At 33.9% G+C, this 22539-nt stretch overlaps 3 protein-coding genes across 3 annotated transcripts; 2 read left to right on the forward strand and 1 right to left on the reverse strand.

Moving 5' to 3' along the window:
- The first annotated feature begins 1407 nt into the window (after window positions 1-1407).
- On the forward strand, window positions 1408-7720 carry LOC139097168 (hormone-sensitive lipase-like). Its single transcript, XM_070648957.1, has 7 exons — window positions 1408-1786; window positions 2915-3104; window positions 3176-3376; window positions 3439-3723; window positions 3806-3833; window positions 5529-6184; window positions 7505-7720. Exons 1-7 carry the CDS (start codon window positions 1494-1496, stop codon window positions 7577-7579), a joined length of 1728 nt encoding a protein of 575 aa, XP_070505058.1. The 5' UTR covers window positions 1408-1493; the 3' UTR covers window positions 7580-7720.
- Window positions 7721-7815: 95 nt separating this feature from the next.
- On the reverse strand, window positions 7816-8484 carry LOC139097190 (dynein light chain Tctex-type 5-like). Its single transcript, XM_070648983.1, has one exon. It carries the CDS (start codon window positions 8482-8484, stop codon window positions 7816-7818), a length of 669 nt encoding a protein of 222 aa, XP_070505084.1.
- Window positions 8485-9284: 800 nt separating this feature from the next.
- BBS8 (tetratricopeptide repeat protein 8) lies at window positions 9285-17809 on the forward strand. Its single transcript, XM_070648997.1, has 8 exons — window positions 9285-9421; window positions 9544-9589; window positions 11028-11223; window positions 12263-12658; window positions 12764-13219; window positions 14334-14432; window positions 16074-16590; window positions 17586-17809. Exons 4-8 carry the CDS (start codon window positions 12472-12474, stop codon window positions 17707-17709), a joined length of 1383 nt encoding a protein of 460 aa, XP_070505098.1. The 5' UTR covers window positions 9285-9421; window positions 9544-9589; window positions 11028-11223; window positions 12263-12471; the 3' UTR covers window positions 17710-17809.
- The last annotated feature ends 4730 nt before the right edge of the window (window positions 17810-22539 follow it).

Raw genomic sequence — 22539 nt, forward strand, 5'->3', positions numbered from 1 at the left:
TAAATCAAGTCTACATTAGGCAGTAAACTCATTTGCACATTCAATTGTTTTCGTATTTGCTTAATGATATCAAAACAAACCCATGTGCTCAGTCTGTAGATTACTCGTCATGCATGTCGAAAACAATGCACAAACCTGTTCGAGTGGAACGAAAATTAAGCGATTTACACATGCAATGTCATGAAACATTCAGAAACATTGCTCAAGTTTAGCAAACTCATTTAATGACTGCTGATTGATCAATTAGAGATGATGATGAATTTTTTTGATGTTGTTGAGTTTGTTGGAGATTGCATCTTTGACATTAATTTGATATTGTCCAATAGTAAATGCAAAATAGGTGAGAGTAGTTTTATCACTATTTATATCAGTCTATGAGGCTACGACCGTGATCCAATTTGACAGATTTTTAACTAAAATCATAAAAGATTGTCAGAAGCCTGAGTGACACAATACGGCAAACTGCATTTTTTACTATAAATATTGATCGATATCAGCCGTCAAGCTGTTGTCATGGCAACTTTGAGATTTACCGTTCGAGTGGGCAAAAATACGTTATGACTAGTTCCTTAACAGGCAAAGAGAATGCTATCGGGAGCTTGCTCACCATAATTTTACTAGATGAGCAAATAGCTAAATGAGGGGGTCTTACAGTTTTTTGGCCATTCGGGTACAATGACATAGAGGTGCCCTAGCGACCACATTGTGCTGTTTAGGAAGCATCTGTAATATCATTTTTTAAAAGAATAGCTTTATGGTAATAACTAGCCATTAAAAGCATTCATCAAAATGTAGGAATAATCAAAATGTGCCTTTAGTACTTAACATCAAAGCCCGAGTCACGATATTTCATAAGAATCAACTCAAATGAAAGTTTAAAAATAATAATCAGAAAGGTCATACGCCTCCAAAGTCAATAAATTGATTAATGACGATTATCGATAACAGAACAACTTAATGCATTTAATAGGCCCCAAATAACAACTCTTCTTATTCGACAGCTTGCAAAAAATATGACGAAACAAGCAACGTGACAATCCTCACATATATTACCCTGTCATCAAGCAGAACCAATTACTGATCCGAAAAGTTTGATAAATAATACAAATAAAAAATACAATTTTTATTAGAGCGCTATTAAAGTAAACAGTCGGCAATGTTTAGAGTACCTAAAACATTGAAAAACAGCTGTGGCAGCATTGGAATGAATGCAGTCACATTAAAACATTGAATAAAAGCTTTCAAAACATTAAATGAGCTTTTTGAAAAACATTCAAAAATGTCAAAACATCCAACAACATTGTAAATCATTGAAAAACATTAAAGATAATTTGCGCATTAAACAACAATAACTTTAAAGTATGTGCTCAAAAAATGTATCTCTTGAACTCATTCAGTTAGTCAGTGTTGAATGATCGTCTGCGGAAGACTGATCATAACTGAATTTTGTCATATTTTATCGTATATTTAGCTAAATAATTTGCATAGAAACGATGAGTGAAGAAAAAATAACAAAAAGTTTAGAATATATAAAAAATTTAAAGCTTGGCGATGCTACTTACAACTCTAAAATTCAACGTTTATATTTGCAAATTTTAGAGAGCAAGAAGCTAATTTTACAGATAGAGAAATTTGCTGACGCGTACAGTTTTGATCAATCCACACCTGAAAATGGTTTTCGTAGTGTTATTGAAATTTATTTTATCGCAATTGCACAAGCATTAGAAGCATGTGATAAGCCGAAGGGAATTAGAAGACTTTTTATGACTAGAAGTCGACAAATAAAGTGAGTGAAGTTGTTGTTGTTGTTGTTTCTATTTTGACTACGTGATGCCTATATTGATGTTTATTCAATAGCTTATTTGGTGAAAATAATTGAAAAATAATTTATGGCATTTTTTGGACAGAAAAGTTTAAGCAAATAAGTGATTAAAAAATTACCAAAAAATTACCTGAAAGAGTTGACAGACTTGTAAATTTACTTAGTGATGAAAAGGCTGTAAAGAAGATGTTAACAAGCTTATAATTTGTGACAAACAATCGAAAACAGTGACAGTGACTATATTAAGTGATTTTTCTCACGGACTGCAATGTAACAACTAGTTACAATTCAAGAGTGCTCTTAGATAATGACTAATTGGGGTTTAGGTAGATCAGTAGGCAACTTGTGTGTCACGACACATTCTAGTGTTGCCAAAAATGTTTGGGAATGCCATGAACGTTATGCCGGTTATGGTTTCGGTTGAGGCTTACTGACAAGGTGTGCCGTGAAAAATAAAAGGTTGTGCACCACTGAGATAGATGTAGAAGGTTATGACCCGGAAACCTCGCCCTATTCTAAGTGCACCAAATTAGTCTTAATAGACAGACTTTTGTCATTAATTCGTTGCACTAGGGCAGTGGTGGAAAACCTGTATTTCGTTGAAAAAAATTTAGTGTTGATGTGTGCCGTGTCACAACAATACAATGTCGTTCAAACTTTTTTGAGCCACGACCCACTTTTGACATAGAAAACATATCGTGGCACACATTTTGAACAACACTGCAATAAAGCTTGCCTATCAATGACTAATGGATAACGATCCAGATCTAGATCGGTGTTATATTGATTTAAAGCTGGATTCCATATTGATCTGACATCAAGTTGACACTACGTTTTATCCAGGCCATATAATCAGCCTTATCGACCATATTGTCACTTGCTATCCAGGCATTACTAATCACTGTTGTTTTCAATTAAATTTTAAAATCATTACCATAAAAAATTGAAATACAAATCGCTCTAATAGAATTCCGAGCGGCACAAAATTAGCCCTAATGTGTTCCACATTTCTATCATGTCAAGCCTTGTGCTGCCCATTAATCACTTCCAAAAAAAAGCATTTCCTAACTCTAAATCTCCAATCTTTTACAGTAACATTCAAAACTTCTGTGACATTGTGGATAATTTTTTGAAAATGTTCGATGCGTTGATTGAATTTCATAAAAATTCAAAAGTCAAAGGGTCATTAATAGCCGAAGAGTGTGAAAGCGACAATATCATAGCCAAAACATACAAAGAAATCAACATATCAAGTTTCTATGCACAAAATATTGGTTTTCATGTGAGTTATTATTTCATGACTAATTTTCTAAAGGAACTAAGATAATTTTGTTTATTTTGATCCATATGCAGCACAAGACTCCATCAAGTCTCCAATCACGACAGTTTAGTCTTATCGTGACATTATTTGGGGATTATTACTACTCTGGAAAGCACTTAATGGTTCGAATTTTGTCAATTCCAATGAATGCACTCAAATATATTTTCAACGATCATGCTCGCGCGATGAAGCATGAGGACCTTATCAGAAATGCTGACATTGAATTTTTGGGGGTACGAATGATGAAATTTTCGCTGAATTTTGTGTAAAACATTTGAAATCTTTTTCAATTTAGTTCACGGCACTTTTCTTCGTATCGAAACTCTCATGCTTCATTCAAAACATCTTCAGCTACAGACTCAAGGTCAACAAGGAGATAAAAATTGCACCAGAGCCACTTCAAATATTAAGTTCAAAATACAGTGGACTAAATGGACTTAATGTATCAATTCCACAAATTCACATTGGCGTACGTCCAATTGTGTGTAAATTATATAGTGCTAAAGCTAGACATGGTATGGTAGGCGAGAAGTCATCAGTTGAACCGTCAAAAACTCTTATCATTCACGTTCATGGAGGTGTAAGTTTTTGTTGATAATGTTCTTTCAATGACCTAATAATTTTTTTTGTGCTCACATGTTTTTCATTTATTTTTTCGACAGGGATTTTATACAAATTCGCCGCAGTCACGTATGTCACATTTTATATTAAGTAGTAAAGTTATCAATGCGGAGTTTTTGTGGGTGCATTTTTAAGGGATTTTGCGTCAATTTTCATGAAACTGAAATCAATTACTGAAGGTTTAGTCCAGTAGTGGACAACCTGTGTATCACGGCACACTAGTGTGTGGCCAAATTCTTTGGAAATATCATGAACCGTATGCCATATGTAGATTTGTTCGATGCTTACCACCAAGGTGTGCCGCCAAAAAACAGGTTGCCAACCACTGGTTTAGTCAGTGGTTTTGGGGTTTATATGCTACTTAATGCTAGAAATGTCCAAATTTACCATCAAATCCAAAGAAACAAGGAGCATGTATTCAAAATGTCTTCAATATTCTTTGATTGAATAATCCTAGCCTCCTCCCACACCCTAAATTTTACGATGCATCCAAATAAATCTTCAAAAAAGACAGAAGCCTTACCCTTTGCCTGACCCTCCTATCGCATAATATTCCATAAAATCTTAAGTACTCAACTCAGTACTCCACTTCCACCAAATCAAAAAATACAGCATAAAATTCCACATTATTGCACCTTGAACATTTCTGCTATCCCTATTAATCACATTCAACCGAGAAAAAAAAAATACCGAAATACAAAACCACAGCAAATATCCATTATGCAAGATTTAACACAATGTCAAGAGTTATTGCACTCTCGTTTTAAAATGCAAAAGTTCAGCACCACTTAAACTTGTTTTGTGAAAGTTGAAAAATGTTTATTTTATAATCCAACGAAATGAGACTCATTTGTATCTGATCATCTTAAAATATGCATGAATTAATGTTTGGATAATCGGTTATCAGTCGTATGCTAATTGATTTTTTGCATACAAATTCAAGGATGGATTATTGATTATAGATTAAAGGCTGATTTATTTGGGTTTCTTTTTAGAAGTTTTGTGATGTAATCTCTGTAAAATGACAGTACATGATATACTTCTGATACATAAATCATTGAGTTTCTTTTAAATTTGGATGCTTATAGGCAAAAGTCAAAAATTATCATACGTCATGATCGGTCGACAGTGTCATGTATATTTGGGGATACACTTGACTTGCACTTAACTTTCGGTTTGCTTTGGCTTCTTTTATCCCCCAAATATGAGTGAATTATAGCAAAAATGAGAATCTTGATCAAATCAAGCTTGTTTTCTCTAGCCTAAAAAATGAGGCTGTGAGGCTCGTTTACACTACATATGATTCGACAGCGGCATGTATATTTAGAGATTCCCTTGATATTCGGTCAGCTTTGGCTTCTCTTGTCCCCCAAAAATTAACACAGCAACAGAGTAGTTCTTTGACTAATAGGGTCTCTGTCAAATTGTGAGTCTCGGCACAATAGTTCTTGAGATTCCGAGAATAACTCCCAATGGTCAGTCTTCAAAATTCGTCGACTTCAACTGAGACTTCGAAATGCCTTTCTATAGCCTTGATCATCATATCATATCTACAAACTTCACCATGACATTAACTGTCCCCAAAAATTAAATGTCATCAAATACTATAACCCAAATATTAATGCAATATGAAATGATAACCTTGAAATAAAATCCGCAAAACCGATAAAGGCACGTTATCATCAAAAACTCCGCAATACCTTTTAAAGCTACTTACGCATACAATAATAATCACGTGCTAACAATTATATTCTATTTTTACAGACGAAGTATACTTACGCGATTGGGTAGTTAAACTTGACGTTCCGATATTATCAATTAAATACAGTCTTGCACCAAAAGCTCCATTTCCACGTGCTCTTGAAGAAGTCTTTTACGTTTATTGTTGGGTATTGAAGCACGGAAGTCTTCTTGGAACAACAGCTGAAAATATTATTCTTGTCGGTGACTCTGCTGGTGCTAACTTAATCACAGCATTGACAGTCAAATGTATAGAAAGAGGAGTCAGACTTCCTCAAGGAATTCTGAGTATTTATGGACTATTCTTATCAAATTATTCAGCCATTCCATCCATGATGATGGGATTTATGGATATTAATTTACATTACAATCACATGTTAAGGATCTTCAAGACATATGCTGGTCATCATAAGCACTTAAAATTCCAAAGAAATGGACAAATTCCAAAAGCTCCAGTCAATGAATTTTGTGATAAAATTCCAAAGAGTCATCATATGTCACCAATATGGGCGCCTGATGAAGTTATAAGACAATTTCCTAAAACTATACTGCTTACAACAAATTTAGATTTGTGTCTGGATGAAAATGTTGAATTTGCTAAAAAGTTAAGAAGAAATGAAGTGGATGTCAAATTAGACGTGATTCATGGACTTATACATGGATTTAATCATATGGTAAAGGTAAGTTGATAAAAAGTTTCAAGCATTTAATGAAATAAGCATCAAGGCGATACCACTTAAGATTATTATCTGATCGGCCGATACTTAAGTGTGGTCCACGTGACAAACAAGCAGATGCCGTATAGTTCTTGATACATACCCGAACTGCACAACGTATTTGCTAAGATACTGGTATCCGTATTAAGAAAAGGCACGGATTTGTCCTGAACGCACTTTTTAAATTCAAAATATGCAGTTCGTCACATTGTGCCGCTCGAGATAAACGATCCAATTTGTAGTCTTATAGACAATATTCCGGTGTATGTCGATCGGGTCAGCATTCCTTACATAATCTGGCCTACGGGTAATTGACATTAATAGCAAACAAATTCATAAATCTTCGCCAATACTCTATTATTTGCTTTCGCATAAATTATTGGAAGCTACCAAACAGACAAAAGATCCATTAATAGTAGCAAAGCAAACAAAATTTTAAATATCAATATTTAAGAACAGAACGTGATTCAAGTGGATATTAATTGCTAGGGCCATAAATACTGAAACAATGTACAAATATTGACTATGCTTATAATGACCTTGACGGTAATTTGTTCAAATATTCATTGACTATGGAACTCAGTTGATGTAATCTTATTGATGAATGAAAAATTTACGTGAATAGCACAATTTGGGTAGTTGACCCAAAATCTGGCATCGGGCTAGACGTCAACTCTAGTTCAAGTTCGTCGGAGTTTCACACTAGTGAGTCAAACCCATTCTAGTACATGCTCTAATGTCATCATGTCTGTTACTAAATTTCTATGGAAGCTAAGAAATATTTGTAAAAATAATAAGAAGCTCTACCGAAATGATGAAGCGAATTTCATTTTTTGCTGTCAAAATACGCCAAAAGTCAATTTTCATGGTTCAACTAAGGTTCCTCTATGTAATAACGTTTTGCCATCAACACGGCAAGAAGGCAATCGATGTAGAAAAAGTGAAAATCGTGACATCATCCCTGGGTTATTGAAGCATGGTGCCAAATTTCACAGAATCCGGAACTACATTTAGAACTTTCTACGGCATACGCTTTTCGTTACGATTACGTTACAGGACTTTAGTTAATTTTGTGTTACCGGTCAGTAAATTTCTTATCTTAAAATTGAGTTGTCCATGATATACCCAAAAATTTAACAATACCAATGCATAAGATCTCGTATAAGTCAATATGCTCCCTAAAATGTCATTGACCCTAAATTAAAAAGACTTGTGTTTCCTACCTGTGTTAAACTCTAATTCAATTACTAATCCAAAAAATACTAAATTCTTTTCTATTCACAGGCATGCAGCAAAAGCTACGAAGGCTCGATGATGTGCGTCCAACACTTACAAGATCTTATCAATCAAAACAAGTGAACTTGTACATTATTATTGTGAATATACTTAGACATGTTGTGCTGTTATGTGTTAATCATAAAATTATTGTTACCTCATCCAAAATTTTTGTAAAAAGTTATGGTGCATCCAGATAATAAAGTGATTTATTTTTATACAAAAGATTTTGACATTTATTTCCATTTTTTGACTACACAAAAATTTTTTGGAACTTCCAGGAATTCAATTTTGACATTACAAGAAGGTTTGGCACTTCCTCAATCAAAGTAAATACCAAAAACATTAAAAATTGCAAAAATATTGTTCCGTTCATAAATAAAAGTTGCCATCGAGTCCGTTTCAACATCCCACAGCACTCCAACACTCTTGTTGAATCCTTGATGCAGCTTCTGTCCTAATGTCACAGACACAAAAATTTTGTAGCGATCAAATTGAAAGCCTTTGACTTCTGATAAAATGTCTTCGGAAAGATGTCGTGCTAATGTGTGCATGGACTTGGAATCGTCAAACTCAAAAGTCTCATCATCAAGTCTTTCCTTAATGCGACTTTTAAGGTAATCTTCAACGATTCTTGGATCAAATGGCTTTTTTGATTCCATTCGATAAGTTGGCAAGTAAATTTCAACAGGACGTAACACTGATGACTGTCGATCACGCATAACTTTCATGTTTGTAAACATTTGAGTCAGTCGTGTTGAGTAACGAGCTCTTGAGCTGACGATGTTGCTGATTCTTGACTTCCGCTCCAATTCATCTTCATTTAGTACTGGATATTTACTTTTTCTGAATGTTTTGTTAGATTTTGGTTGTGATTCATCATCGCTATGTGATGGATGTATGCTGTTTCTGAATGCTTTATATTCAGTTGATGATTTGCGTTTCTCATCTTCTGGCAATACGAATTTGAGTGACTTTTTTGGTGGCATTTTTGGACTAAAAAATAATAAAATGAAAAAATATGGTTGCTTAGATCCTTTGAATTTTGATGAGTTAATAAAACCGGTTTGTCGTCCTTTGTCAATGGACCTAAAGCATCCGGAAGAACAAAAAGTGCTCTCGTCACACGGTATGTGACCATCACCATGACGGACATTAGAGAGCCTCTCCTTTGGAATTCACCCCCTTAGGTGCAATCCAAGCTGTCATTCAATTTTCTAGATTCAAAAAGAATAAAATCGAGAATAAAAAAAAAAGTTAATTTTTCATAACGGTCAAAATAAATTCAAATTTTAAAATCAAGCTTTCAATAAGCTTTCAACAAAAGAACTTTAATCTTAGCTTTTTATGGCACAAAACACATTCAAGCATCAGTACCAACTACAAATCATCCCTCATAACCAATTAAATTAATAAATTCAAATTAATGACATTTATATGCAAGCAACATGCTCATTTAAGCTTGTCAGACTCAATCATCACTTTTTAACACATCGCAAAAAGAAGGACAGGAAATGCAAAGTCATAAAATTGATAACAAACTGTAATTTTCTCTTATCATTTTATAGCCATAATTTGAAAGAGAACTGCATTCAGCATAAAAAGTTATTACCATTTCCAAAAACACATTCAACAGGTTATTTTGTGGACATAAAGGAATAAACTCATTTCCAAGCCAAAATTTTCACCATGGCAACGAGTCAATAACCAAAACATTCCAAAGATGGAATTTTTTACTCATTTAATGCGATATATTTTATTATTATTATTTACGTGCTCAAAAGGAGAGTGAAGAAATAAAATTATTGCGGATTTTATATCAATTAACTTTTTTTTTTGTGTCCAACGGTTGTGAAAAAAAAAGAGAAAAGAAGGCATTAAGCTGAAAAGTGTTTAAAAGAATTTCAATGGAAGTGCCTGGTCATTGTAAGCCTTCTTTTAAATATCTTGTGCAATAAAATACCGAGAATATCATAAATGAACTTCTGAATTTTTTTTTTTGTGCTTATTTTACTGCTCTTTTTGCCTTTTGTGTGTCCATAATGAAGAGTGTATTGTAATTTTAAAAGTGCAGTTCAAGGTGCGTGAAAAAAGGTAATAACTATTGGATTTTGTTTTGTATTTTGTGTAAGATGAGAGAAAATCAGTTGGATTGGTGATGTAACTGGATCTTAAAGCGCATATTTTATTGATTTTAGTGTGCAATAATTTAATATAGCTTTTCAGTTCATGTCCTTAGTTTGAAATTGAAAATTGTTACCTTTATCTGGAGCAGGCAAAGAGCTAGCTCTCAAGAGCAGACTAAACCAAGAATAACGCTCGCGAGCATGATAAACTAGTTTGCTTACTGCCTGCTAGGGTTTGTGTATAATAATTCATTTATGAACAGCTTTAAGAATTTTTTGCAGTACATAGAGCACATCTTTATTTTATCAACGTTATAGAAATTTATTAACATCCAAAGGACATACTCACCTGACGTTCGGAAATTACTTAACGCATAGAATGTATAGAAACTGTATGAAATGCCGGATAACGTGCCTCGGTGTCCACAGGCCATTTACTTACTTGCTTCAACTTGAAGCCCAGGTTGCTATAAAAGCCCATCTGACTCTATTGCTGGACGAATCACAAAGCTTGTGCAAGTTCTCAGTGAACCAGCAATTGCCATCCTGTTGCTCTTGGAGCGCCTTGTGGAAATATCCCCAACCTAGTGTGAATCTAACTTAGAACGGAAGGCAAGTGATAGGAATCTAGTCCAGAGTCTCGTCAGCCTCGAAAATCTATGCGCCTTTATGAGAGATGTGGTAGTTTTAATATGCGTGCTCATTTTTTCCGAATATACTTGTCAGCTTGCTCTTTTCTAGAATGCATATAGCGTAGTATAGACAAAAAATCCAGTCTCAGATAGGATCGAAGTTGTTATAAGGTCAGATTTTTGCTTAGATGGACCTATGACAAAATCTTTCTAGCTGGTCATTCTAGTCACGCTAGATTTTTGTGTCATTTCAACGTCGTATGCTGCCCCAGCTTGTGTTGATGTCAGGGAAGCATTCTTAGCATTTCAATAAAACACAAGAATTGAACCTTTTACCATTCATGAATGAATTAATTACCTTAGAGAAGAAGGCAGAGTAACAACACGCGGAAGTAGTCGTTCTGGCCAGGAATAGAAACCTGTTCAATCGCTTTATTAACCCTCTACGACTCACAGTGGATCAATAGGAACTCATCATCAATGAATTAATTCTAACAAAAAGTCAAACCAAAATCAATAAAGCTCATTGAGCTCAAAATCACAAAACATAGCTAAAAATAATCTGTTACATCAGGCACTCAATATCGTGAGCACTGGCAAATAATTATTATCATTAAAAAGTTATTTTCATCGAACAACATAAGCGAGTTAAAAAAAAACTTAAGTTAAAGAGATTTTCGCACTATAGATAAAATATCTGCATTATATTACTTCCCATCTTGTTGAATTAATAAAAATTCCACCAAAAAAAATATAATTTTTTTCATTTAACAGCCTGGCGAAAGGAAATGAGGAGATGAGAGACGAAGACATTCCAGAAAGAAAAGAAAATTATCAAACCGTACACAATCATTTGTAATCAAAAGGTGTCACTTTAATTTACACGCAGTATTTTGATCCTCACTCAACACATACTACATATCGCTACGGGAATATCGTCAAGAGGCAGTAAACAAGAGTTAAGAAGAAGGTAAAAATGAAGCCCATTTGCATTCATTAATTTATTCATGAGAGAAGTAAAAGAGGGCCCTGACTCAAGAATATATTGAAAGGCACGAAAAGATTCTTTTTATTTTTGAACGGGTGCATTTTTTTCGGGGGAAATTGATGTGATATTGTCTTTGGTTTGATGGCTGATTAGAGTTGAAATTTAGAAAATATTTTATACAGCAGAGCTCAAAGTCGACTCCAATTTTGTATGGAAAAATCGACTCGAGTTGGTCCGACTTGATACAAAATTCAAGTCAACTTCTAGCTCTGTTATGAAGTCGATTTATGCCATATCCTCAATTTACAAACAGCATTGATGAATATACTCAAATATACTAACTGAGTATACTCTTAAACTTGATCATTTACATGGTCTTTGTCTGTTAGAGATAGAAGTTCAAATTGAGAGCACATCCTTCCCTTGAAATTTACATAGCTGTATCAAAAGCTGACCAAAGATTTGTTTCAAGAAAATCATGGAAAATTGAAGAATTAATTCCAATAATTGAAAAAGAATTCTGATCCTATCACCCTTCCCTCCTGGCTACGCTTCTGTTAATTGTTATCATATCACTCTGATTCTAAGTATTTTTAGTAAAACTGGATACAAAGAGCTACGAATTTCAATTGACCATATCATCAATACTGGGGTGTCAGAATAAAGTGTGATCCAGGATATCAAACCTTTAATAAGCTATCCTGCCACTGAGGGTGTTAAGTCGCTTTGACCAAACAACAGACCGGAGGACCCTCTCATCTGTAAAATGTGGGTTTGATTCCTGCAAGAAATCGATCTCTCACCATCGCGGATTCGTTTCTATATGGCATGATACACCAGATTCCAATCAGCTCCGACATCACAAGGTGTCTCAAAAGAACTTAATAATTAATCATAAATCAAAGCATCTCAAGAATCATTTTCAATAATATCCATCATCAATCACATCACCAATAAAAATGCGCCAACATATCACATAACCCACAAAATTTTCCAATTTTCAACATTTCTTTTCGTACAGGAAAAAACGCAAATTGGCAGCCAAAAAGGCATTATCAAACAACGCAAATAAAATAACACAACAACACAGTGTGTATAAAAGGCGAACGAACTTGATGTGAAAAGAGCAGGCACGACAGGAACAACGTAAAGAAAAACAAAAAAAAAACAGCAGAAGAAATAGCAGGCAGAGAGGGAGAGAGATAGAGAGAGCAAGGCATAATAATAATAATGGATTCTTCATACTATAAAGCACTATCATTATTTCGTCTTCGCAAATATGAAAAATGCATCGAAATGTGCAATCAATTGTTGAACAACAATCCTCAGCTGCAAGGTCCTTGGGAACTTAAAATGCGTGCCATGACACAACGTGTATATATTGATGATATTGAGGCTGAGGATGATGGAGTTGTTGGTAAATAAATTTACGTAATTGTTAGCAAATTGATCGTTAAAAAGTTCGTCTGGCGATCGGAATTTTTTGACAGCATATCCATTTTTCTTAAAATCCAAATTCCAGATGATCCACTCGACACAGAAATTCTTGCTATAACAGCAAAGCCTGGAACATCATTACGTACAGCAACAGCAATCAGAACTGGTCAAAAGACAGCATCCACACGACCAAGAACATCAACTGGACGTCCACTAACCGGCATTGCACGACCAGGTACAATGCAACAACGCGCTGGAACATCATCATTGACAGGCAATCGTACAGCAATGGGAACGGGACGTGTTAATACAGCACGTAATATACGTCTTGGATCAGCGTCAATCTTTAATCTCGGTGATAATACATTCAATATGTCAAGATTAAATCCATCGATCTTTGCAACAAAACCGTCAGTAGCAAAAATTTTATTTCAATATCTTTACTATAGCGAAGGGGATATTAAGAAGTCACTTGATTTATGCAATGCCGTGATGGAATTAAATAAAACAGAAGCTGGATGGTTTTGGTATACTCAAAAAGGTTTGTTGCTTCTGCTTGTTCTGGCTGATGATGATAATATTAATAATGTTTGAAAGGCACACACGGGAACTTCTTCTTGTTACCATCAATGCTTCTTGTTTTCATTTTTGCTTCTTGTCTTGTTTTCTTTTGCTTTTCTTTTATTTTTTTACTCATTGCTCTTCTCATTCCACAGCCACTCATTCGAATTTTTCGTTCCTTTTTTCGATGTGGTTTCCTTTGAGAAATTGAATGGTGATGTTTATTGATGGTGGGTTGTCTGGCTGTCTGTAGACAATGAGATAGTGCAACTAAGATAGTCTCATTTAAGATCCAGAGGTTGAGTCTTAATTCGTAGTAGGGATTGATACTTGATCAATTTTTCAGCACTTGAGCATTAAATATTAAGTAATTAAGATTAGTAAAGTATCAATGCCTAGCTCAGAAACCAACTGACACGCACAACAGGTAACAATTCAAACATGTAGTCGGCCTGACACCGGTGTAGTCCAAATTTGATGCAAATTCGATGTCTGGTTAAGCTGTGGTTCGTTCCTGGGACCAATCGATTATTTGGTAGCATTTTTCCGAATTCCGTCATTTTTGGTCGACTTTTGCCAAGTTTTTGGACGAATTCAACCAATTTCCAGTCAAATTTTGCCAACTTTTTTGATATTTATGGCCGAATTCTGCTAATTTTTCAGCCAAATTGCGTCTTTTTTAATGAACCACATCATATTTGGCAGAACAACAGCAAAAATTGTCCATAAAACCAGTCAATCAATGAACCACGCTTTAATATATGCACTGTATTTTATGGTCCGAAAATAGGGTTAGTCAGCGAAAGTTTGGGTTCAAAAGCATCATCGAAATATTTATGACAACACTTCTGGCTCTAGAGCAGAGTTGACAGCACACTAATGAGTCTCGACTCCAGTAGAAAATAGTGTCTTGTCAGCTATCCTCTAGAATCCAAATCCATTCTTAAGAAGCAGCACTTTAAAATTGAGCATGACTCAAAAACTTGTTAACTCACAAAAACTGCGTCACATCCCCAAATGCACCCATACACAAACCCAAAAAAAATCTCCTTCTTATTTTTCATTCTCTGTTTTTTCATTCTTATCGCTCGCAGGTCGATGCTTGATTGCAGTTGGAAATGCACGATCGGCTGAACAATTTTTACAAAATTCGATGAAACTTTTGATACATCCTGATACTGTTTTATTATTAGGTATGTAGACGTCTCCTGACATTTTGGACTGCTTTTTTAATTTCAATTTTTTTTTTTTGGATGGAATGAAAAAAAAAGTCTTAAATTTCACTAACTTACTAATTAGAAAAATGTGCATGCTGATGCTACTGATGAAGATTATATATATTTTTTTTCGCATTCTTATAACGTGAAAAGAATGAAAAAAAAAATATGAAATTCCAGAGAGGTTATTGCATTCTTAATGACATACATGCGAAAAGGAAAATGAGAGAGAAAAAAGGCAAGAAAGAAGGGTGAAGAAGAAGGAAAGAAAGAGCAATGCAACAACTTAAATATCAATCAGAAATTTGCAATAATTTTTTTTTCATATTCCTCTTTTATTAAATAAGTCTTTCAAGAATCGCCTTAAGCTCATTTTGAATTTTTTTTTTTGCTCTTTTTGGCAGAAGTAAGAGGTTCTGAAAGTTTGAATTTATTTTGAGTGTTTAGAGCGCATTTTTGAAATTATTTCAAATTTTTATTTTTGAGTAGTTTCTTTAGGGATTTTCATAAAATTCATTCCTAATGACTATTATTCCCGAGTGACACATATAAAATAGATAAAATAGACTTCGTCTCGGCTTCACCTCAGCTTCGTCTCAGTTTTGAGTCTGGTTCATCTCGCATAAACAATGGATTCCATCGAATTCATGAAATTTATGGATTTTATAGTATTCGTGGATAAATTTATGGAAACCGTGAAATTTATGGATAAGCTCGTGGAATCCATAGTTTCTGCCAGATGATCCATTCCCCTTGGTTTCGTCTCAGCTTCATCTCGGTTTCATCTCAGCTTCGTCTCAGCTTCAACTCAGCTTCATCTCAGCTTCGACTCAGTTTCGTTTCGGCTTCATCTTAGCTTCGTCATTTGGCTCCCATACGGATGGAACTTCCACTTGGTGATAATTAAAGCCATCATTATAGAGCCTTGAGAGAGACGTGACTTAGACTTTTTGATTTGTGTCGCTCGGGAATAGTATCATTGGAAAAGCAAGACTAGAATGACTGGAGCTGACAAAAGCTTTTATAATTGTGATATTGTGAGCATTGTGCGAATCATTGTCATAGACAACATTCGATGTAATGAATGATAGATCGCTCTGGTGGGAATCGAACCCGCTTAAGACATGTAAACACCACAAAAGAATACTCCAGATATTCGGTCTTAGTTCAGTATAACTCTGACTTCAAGTCAGATTAGACAAAATTCAGTCTCAGATCAGTACCTAGGACCTGGAGCTGGATTTCGACCATTTATATTCCGTGTGCTTTCAAGGTCGGTCTGTTCTCAACTACAGAGTCCTTACTCTCGAACTGTCAAACTTTTCTGTATATGACTCAATATTTTAACAATATCACCTGAATAGGTCAATCTGCTTAACATTAATAACAATCATCTCTGCCAAAAATAATAATCAATTCCTCAAAAAAAGGAATTTAAATCTTTCGAAGCATTCCTCATCTCCTTCTTTTTCTTAATTGCACATTTACATCCAAATATTTCATTTCATAAAGCAGCTTTATGTTCGAAAAATACATTTTATTTCATTCCATTTCATTTATAAGAAGCTCAGACATAATTTTAATTACTTTCAACAAAACAAAAAAAAATCTTCTTAGCACGTGCATACTGTCGTATTGATCAACCACTAGCAGCACTCGAAGTATGCAATTATGGACTGCAAAAACAACCGGATGATGTTTCATTACTGAAGCAACAAGCGAGAATTTTGGAACTAATTGGAAATTTGCCAGGATCGGTAAAAATTTATAAGCAAATCGTTCAATTGGATGCAATGAATACGGAAGCATTGTCATGCATTGCTGTACATTATTTTTACAATTATCAACCTGAAATGGCTTTGGTTTATTACCGTCGAATTTTATCAATGGGTCTCAATGCATGCGAAATTTATTGCAATATTGGACTATGTTGCCTGTATGGCGGACAATTGGATCTCGTTTTTTCGTGCTTTCAACGTGCATTAAGACTCGCAATCAATGTGGAACAAAAGGCTGATGTATGGTATAATATTTCTTTCATTGGTCTACATATCGGCGATTTAGATTTTGCAAGACGTTGCCTGAGAATTTGCATTAGCTTAGATGGCGGACATGCGTCAGCATTGAATAATTTGTGAGTTTTATCAATCAAGTATTTTATTTTATTTTTTTTTTATGTACATATTTTCAACATGTTTGCATGCAGACAATTAATTTCATGTCTCATGTTTTATGTAAGTGCATTTTTTATGCTGGAAAATGTTTTATTTTTTGCTTACAACTGATAGAGTTGAAATCTTGGAATGGGGCTATGGATTATTTATGTTGTTTTAACAGCTGTAAAATTCTGTCAGATGTGGGTTTTATAGTATGTTTTGATAGTGTTCCTCTAAAAGGCAAAGAGACCGCTTTTAGGTACCGTAGTGATATTCTGTACTCTTCATGGTACAGAATGCTGATACGGTACCTAAAATCTGGTCTTTGTCTGTTAGGGTTCCAATCAAAATCTTTCTGAAATGTCAAGTAAAGCGACACAAACCCTAGAAGGCAAAGAGCATGATCTCAAGAGAAGAGTAAGCTGAAAATACGCTCGCGAGCAAGCTCAACTGATATAACTTCAATAGTTTTCCTCTAGTCTCTTCTCTTGAAAGCATGCTCTTTTAAAGAAATGAAGAAAGTTCCGCCAATCGATGCTTTTAAGTCTATGGAAGCTGCCTCCATATGTGACATCCATATGGCTACTAAATTGAGATTGTGTTAATATTGTGCTAATAATTGAGTTTTAGAGGAGCTTTAAGAGCTTCGTGGTGAACCTTTCATTATTTGTTCCTTCTTGATTTACTTATTGAGTACCATGCAATCACGATTTGGTCCTAGTGTCGATTACAAAGACCTAGCCATCTGACTTACTTAACGTGGCCATACTCACAAAGCTTGGAGTCAGGTTATTACTCTGTTTTGACATCTGATTCTGTTACTGACCACATCACATTCTCTGCCAAGTTACATCTTGACATTCCAGCATGGTACTTTTCTACGCAAACATGTTGAGAAACACTAATTTAGTAAATCATCCACAATAGCCCTATCATCTAAATTTAACTCAAATTCTCTATCTATTTCTTCCAGAGGAATAATAGCACTCAAGAAGGAAAACCAGACGAAAGCCAAAATGTATTTTGCATTAGCAAAAAAATTGCTGCCCGAGAATGACGAAATAAAGCATAATTCGCAACTCATTGACACTAAATGAATTAAATTGACACCGGAATTCAGAGAAATTTTTCTATTCATATTCATATATACTTTATATGTTGTCATCAATCGTCAGCAAATTAAAATAATTTAGCGAGGTGAGGAATTCCTGGAAAAAAAATTTATTTTGTTTATGACACAAAAAATAATTAAAATAAAAACAAGAAAAAGATTATTTTAAATTGTTTTGAAGGTTTTTTGTTCATTTATTTTGCTGTTTTATATTGACAAGCTTATGTCATTTCCTTTTAGAAAAATTGATACCTTTGCGAATTTTTATTGGATTAATTAAGCAATTAAAACACAAATAGCTTTGAAAATTTTGTTTCTGAGAATTTTTGTTGTGTTTTAGAATTCAGCAGAATTTTATTTGCAAGGTGTGGGGTATTGGTAAGATTTTTGAGATTTTTATGGATTGACCTAGAGATGTCAATACATACCCACCCATAGTTGGGGTATTTTACTATTGATCCAAATATTCTGGCACCAAATAATTTGGATCTGGCGTCACTTAGGTACTTAAATAAAAAATTTCATTAAATTCGGGTGATTTTATTAGTGAAATTTATCGTGAAGTTTTTTTACCAATTTTATTTTAACATATTTTGAAACATAAAGCCTAATACATTAATAAAATTTTCAATCATAAAGCTAGCTGAATTTAAGTTATATTTTAGTGTTTTTTGATACTAATCTAGGCCGAAAGCCAAAATCTAAAGGTTTGAGTTCAGCTTCTTTTTTCATTATCCAGCAATAGACGTCCAAGGAGAAAATGATATTTCTATGCAGATAATAGAAGATAAAATCTTTGAAAATATAGTGTTGATCTGTATGAGACATCAATATGTTCATGAAAATTTGAAAAATCTATTCAAGAATCTGCTGTCAATTAAACATCTTTGGGTACAACTATTGGTACAACGGTAAAAATCCTACAAGAATTAAGATAATTATTAGATCTGACAGTTTTAATTTTAATTAAACTAAGTTGCGAATGTCTTTTCCAATGATGAAACAATGCAATGACTATTATTTGAGAAAATTTTTCATTTTTAAACTAGACCAAAATATTTTTTAAAACGCAATATTTTACAAATATTGGGGTTTTATTTGAATTTCGATGTACAAATAGTGAAAACCCAAATAATTGACATTTCGGGTGCACAAAATTATCGAAAACTCTAAGAGTCTGAATTCGAACCAAATCTGATCCAATCACTGTAATTGATTAGGTCTTGTAGAGATCCAATTTTAGCACAGCATTAGATAACATTTTATCTAAATAACGTCCTTAAAGTTGGATTTTTGATCGATGTTGTTCGGGTGACATTGTCTACATCAATTTATCTCGAAGATTTTTACTTTATTAATAACTGTTTTGCCTAAATAACATTGTCCATTCTTATAGGAACTTCCTACAATCAGCAGTAATCTTCCTACAATCTACTATTAACACTAACTGAATTCTATGTCCATAAATAGTTTTAATTTAGAGTTTCATAAAATTTTAATGAGCTTTTTCTAAATTAACTAATATTTATTAGAAAAGAATCAGAAGAAAGCTATGTTCACACCTCTTTAAAGCGTTTGTAAATTTTTCAGCTTCGTTTGGGTAGGTATTTGACTTAGAAAATTGAAGAAATTTATTCCAAAATAGGGAAAGGAGATTTGATCCTTAACCAACCTCAAACTACCCAAATAAGCATCTTATAAGAAATTTCTGTGAATACAAAGTGCGGAACTGATACATCATCCTTTGGTCAAGGCGTGGATACTCCCAAAAATCTCAAAATATTCCTGCACTTCTTGATAAGAATTTTGAAATTTCAATTAACAATCACGTTAGTGAATTTTCAGATTCAAAAAAATTTTTTCAGTGCTAATATTTGGAAGTTTCCACATACGCACATCTTGATCATTTTGATCATTTTCGATAATTTTGATCAGTTCCACAAACATGCTGTGAATATCAACCAAACAGCAATATACCTTTTCATCAAATTCCTATGCTAATTAACACAAAACGCCGACTAAATTTGCATGAGAGTCACTAGATTCACTAGAATTTTTAAAACCAAATATTCTCAATTTTTACCAAATCTGTATCAGTTTTATTTATTTATTATAATCATATTCCATGCCATACAAGCCAATTAAGAATTTTTTGGCAATTATAGCAATCGCATATTTGATAAACTTTATGGATAGATAAAAAAGAATTCGTGCTAGATGAATGAACTGAATGGAATGAGCAAACGTGAAATTTTTAAAAATTAAGAGTCGAGAATATTAAATGAAAATCTGCCAAACTACACGCAATTTGCAAATTTTACGAGAGATCAGTATCAATGTTGTGTGGAATTGAATTATCAGATTACAGTATCAGTGTGTCGTCGAAAAAATAATTAATTTGCTGGAATTGATCAATTTTCATTTAATCTGGTTTATTTATTCTAAAAATAACTGGATGAATTTAGTCAATGGAATAGTCCAGTTTTTCCGGAAGAAAATTTTTATTTATTTTCGAAGTTATCTTATTTATATGAATTGTGAATTTTTGATATTCTATATTTAGCATTTTAAGGAATTGTGCAGGAATATCAGATTGTCAGTGGATTTTGATCAGCTACCACCATTTTCTCTCACTAACTGACTAGTCAATGGACGGTTCGAAAGCATTCTATATTTAGATGGAATTTCTGGTATCAAAATTTTGCTACATTCCTGGTATCAAAATTGAATATGATCAGTGTTGCAGCTTTAGAGACAACAACGATAATGACTCTAGTTAGATGCTGCCTCTCCTAGCGAAGCATCTGGACTGTGATGCAATAAATGCAATCTTCATGACTTCTTGGCAAGGTTAAAGCAATTTTGTCATTTGACGTTCATTTGGTATCATCATTACGTCATGATTAATGCATTTGCATTGTTATCACGACCCCTAACAGGCCACTACCAATATGACACCTAAAAGCAGTCTCACTGCTTGTTAGCGGACTTGCTGATCGGGCTTGGTACGCAACTAATGAGACTGGCAATTATGGGTTGTTTGTAGGATTCGTCAAAAAGGGTTCTTCGTTCAGACCTGCAGCCATTAACGAAGAATGAGATGCTGTCCAAAACCACAGGCTTGTGAGTTTAGAATGCAGAAAATTCAGGTTTGCGGTTCTTGATCAAACTCACACAACTTACAAACGTTATTTAGTGATATGTAAATCCCATCCTCCCAAGCTTCACCACCGCTCACTGTACGAAATAACATCATTTCTTAATTCCACTAATTAAATTCACACATTCAGGAATTTCGTCGAGACTTCCGCTTCAAAAATATTTCGCAATATGTGCTTAACTCAATTAATTCATCAAACATCGACAGCATGCCCCAAAAAACGTAGCTTTATATCCAGGAAAATATTTTTTTGTTGACAGTAAACAAATGTTTTAATTCACACAGATCAAATAAAGTAAAATCCACACCTTTAAACTTCATCATTACTCTTTAATTTACAGCTGCATTTTCATTTCTGTTGCCTCGTCGAGTCCGCAAAAATGAACAAAAAGAGAAGAATAAAATTATGAAGAATACACAAAAAAGCGAAAGAATTGGACACAGTTTTATGAAGAATTTTTTGTTGTTTGCTGTCATTTTTTTGGTTGTAAAGTACGAAAAGAAACACAATTGAAGAAGAAAAGTCTAGCATTAAATCAAGTCGTCCACACAAAAATTTATTATCAGAATTAATATTTTTTGTGTTGTCAAAATTTACATTAAATTTACAGCAACATCTTTACTGCCAGTTATATAAAGAAGAAAAATATCTTTATTATTGCTTTTTTTGTCAAAATATAGTTTGTGTTAAGGAAGAGCCACCAAAAAATTTCAGCAATAAAATGAATGGAATTTTGATGCACATGAAGAAGATCATCATGTTCTTTAACACCATATTGAAGTTTAAGTTAATGCATTAAACGTTCATAGTGGATTTCATTGAATACAAGCATGTCAAAATCCGAGTCCAATTAAGATCTAAAAGCATCAAAATGACCCTACTTACTTACTTACTTCGATGGCCGTACAGATCAACTGTGATCCATGGCCTCCCTCAGATGTCGTCTAAAGCTGGTTCTATCGCCGGCTTCCGCCTGCCAATTGCCAATACCAAATGCAATGCTGTCTCTATCGATAGCTTCCTTCCAGGAGTTCTTCGGTCTACTACCATAGTGAGGATAATTTTCAAATTTTTCTTCATTGAAAATCCTATGGTCACGTGCAGCAGGGTCATTAAGGTTTATAGTTTGATCGATCCTAAATAATACAGTTCTAATAGTTTGATGCCTGGGCTTGATCTCAATTGACTTTTTAAGCAAACCTTACAAGCTCAACAGTCGGGCAAGGAATCAAAGATAAAAGTATTTCCTACCTGGCATACTCTGATTGTGGAGAGACTAGTCTTTAAAGAACAGTCGTTCACGGGAGCTGTTCTTTAATGGAAAAGGGAGAAAAATCTAAATTAATAAATTTATAAAAAACAAGAATTCTATGATCATCCAGTAAATTTTAACATACATTCAAATTAACAGCAGACCAGAACGACAAAAGGACGTCCGACCGACATGACTCTGAAGGAGGATCTGATTTTTAGATGAAAAATTTGATCATCTGAGGTCATCATTGAATCCAAATAAAATTACAATAGATTTAACCCGGAGAAATTCCATATTGTCACCAATAAATTTCCTTTTACATGTATACGTCTTTATAGATCACTAAAATGACCGTCACATGACTTGTATTTGTGTTTATTATTGGAAATTAATTCGCGAA

The sequence above is a fragment of the Chironomus tepperi genome, unplaced genomic scaffold (assembly GCF_022539635.2).
Source record: "Chironomus tepperi strain 1889 unplaced genomic scaffold, CSIRO-AGI_Ctep_v1 contig_415, whole genome shotgun sequence".
Classification (NCBI taxonomy): Eukaryota; Metazoa; Arthropoda; class Insecta; order Diptera; family Chironomidae; genus Chironomus; species Chironomus tepperi.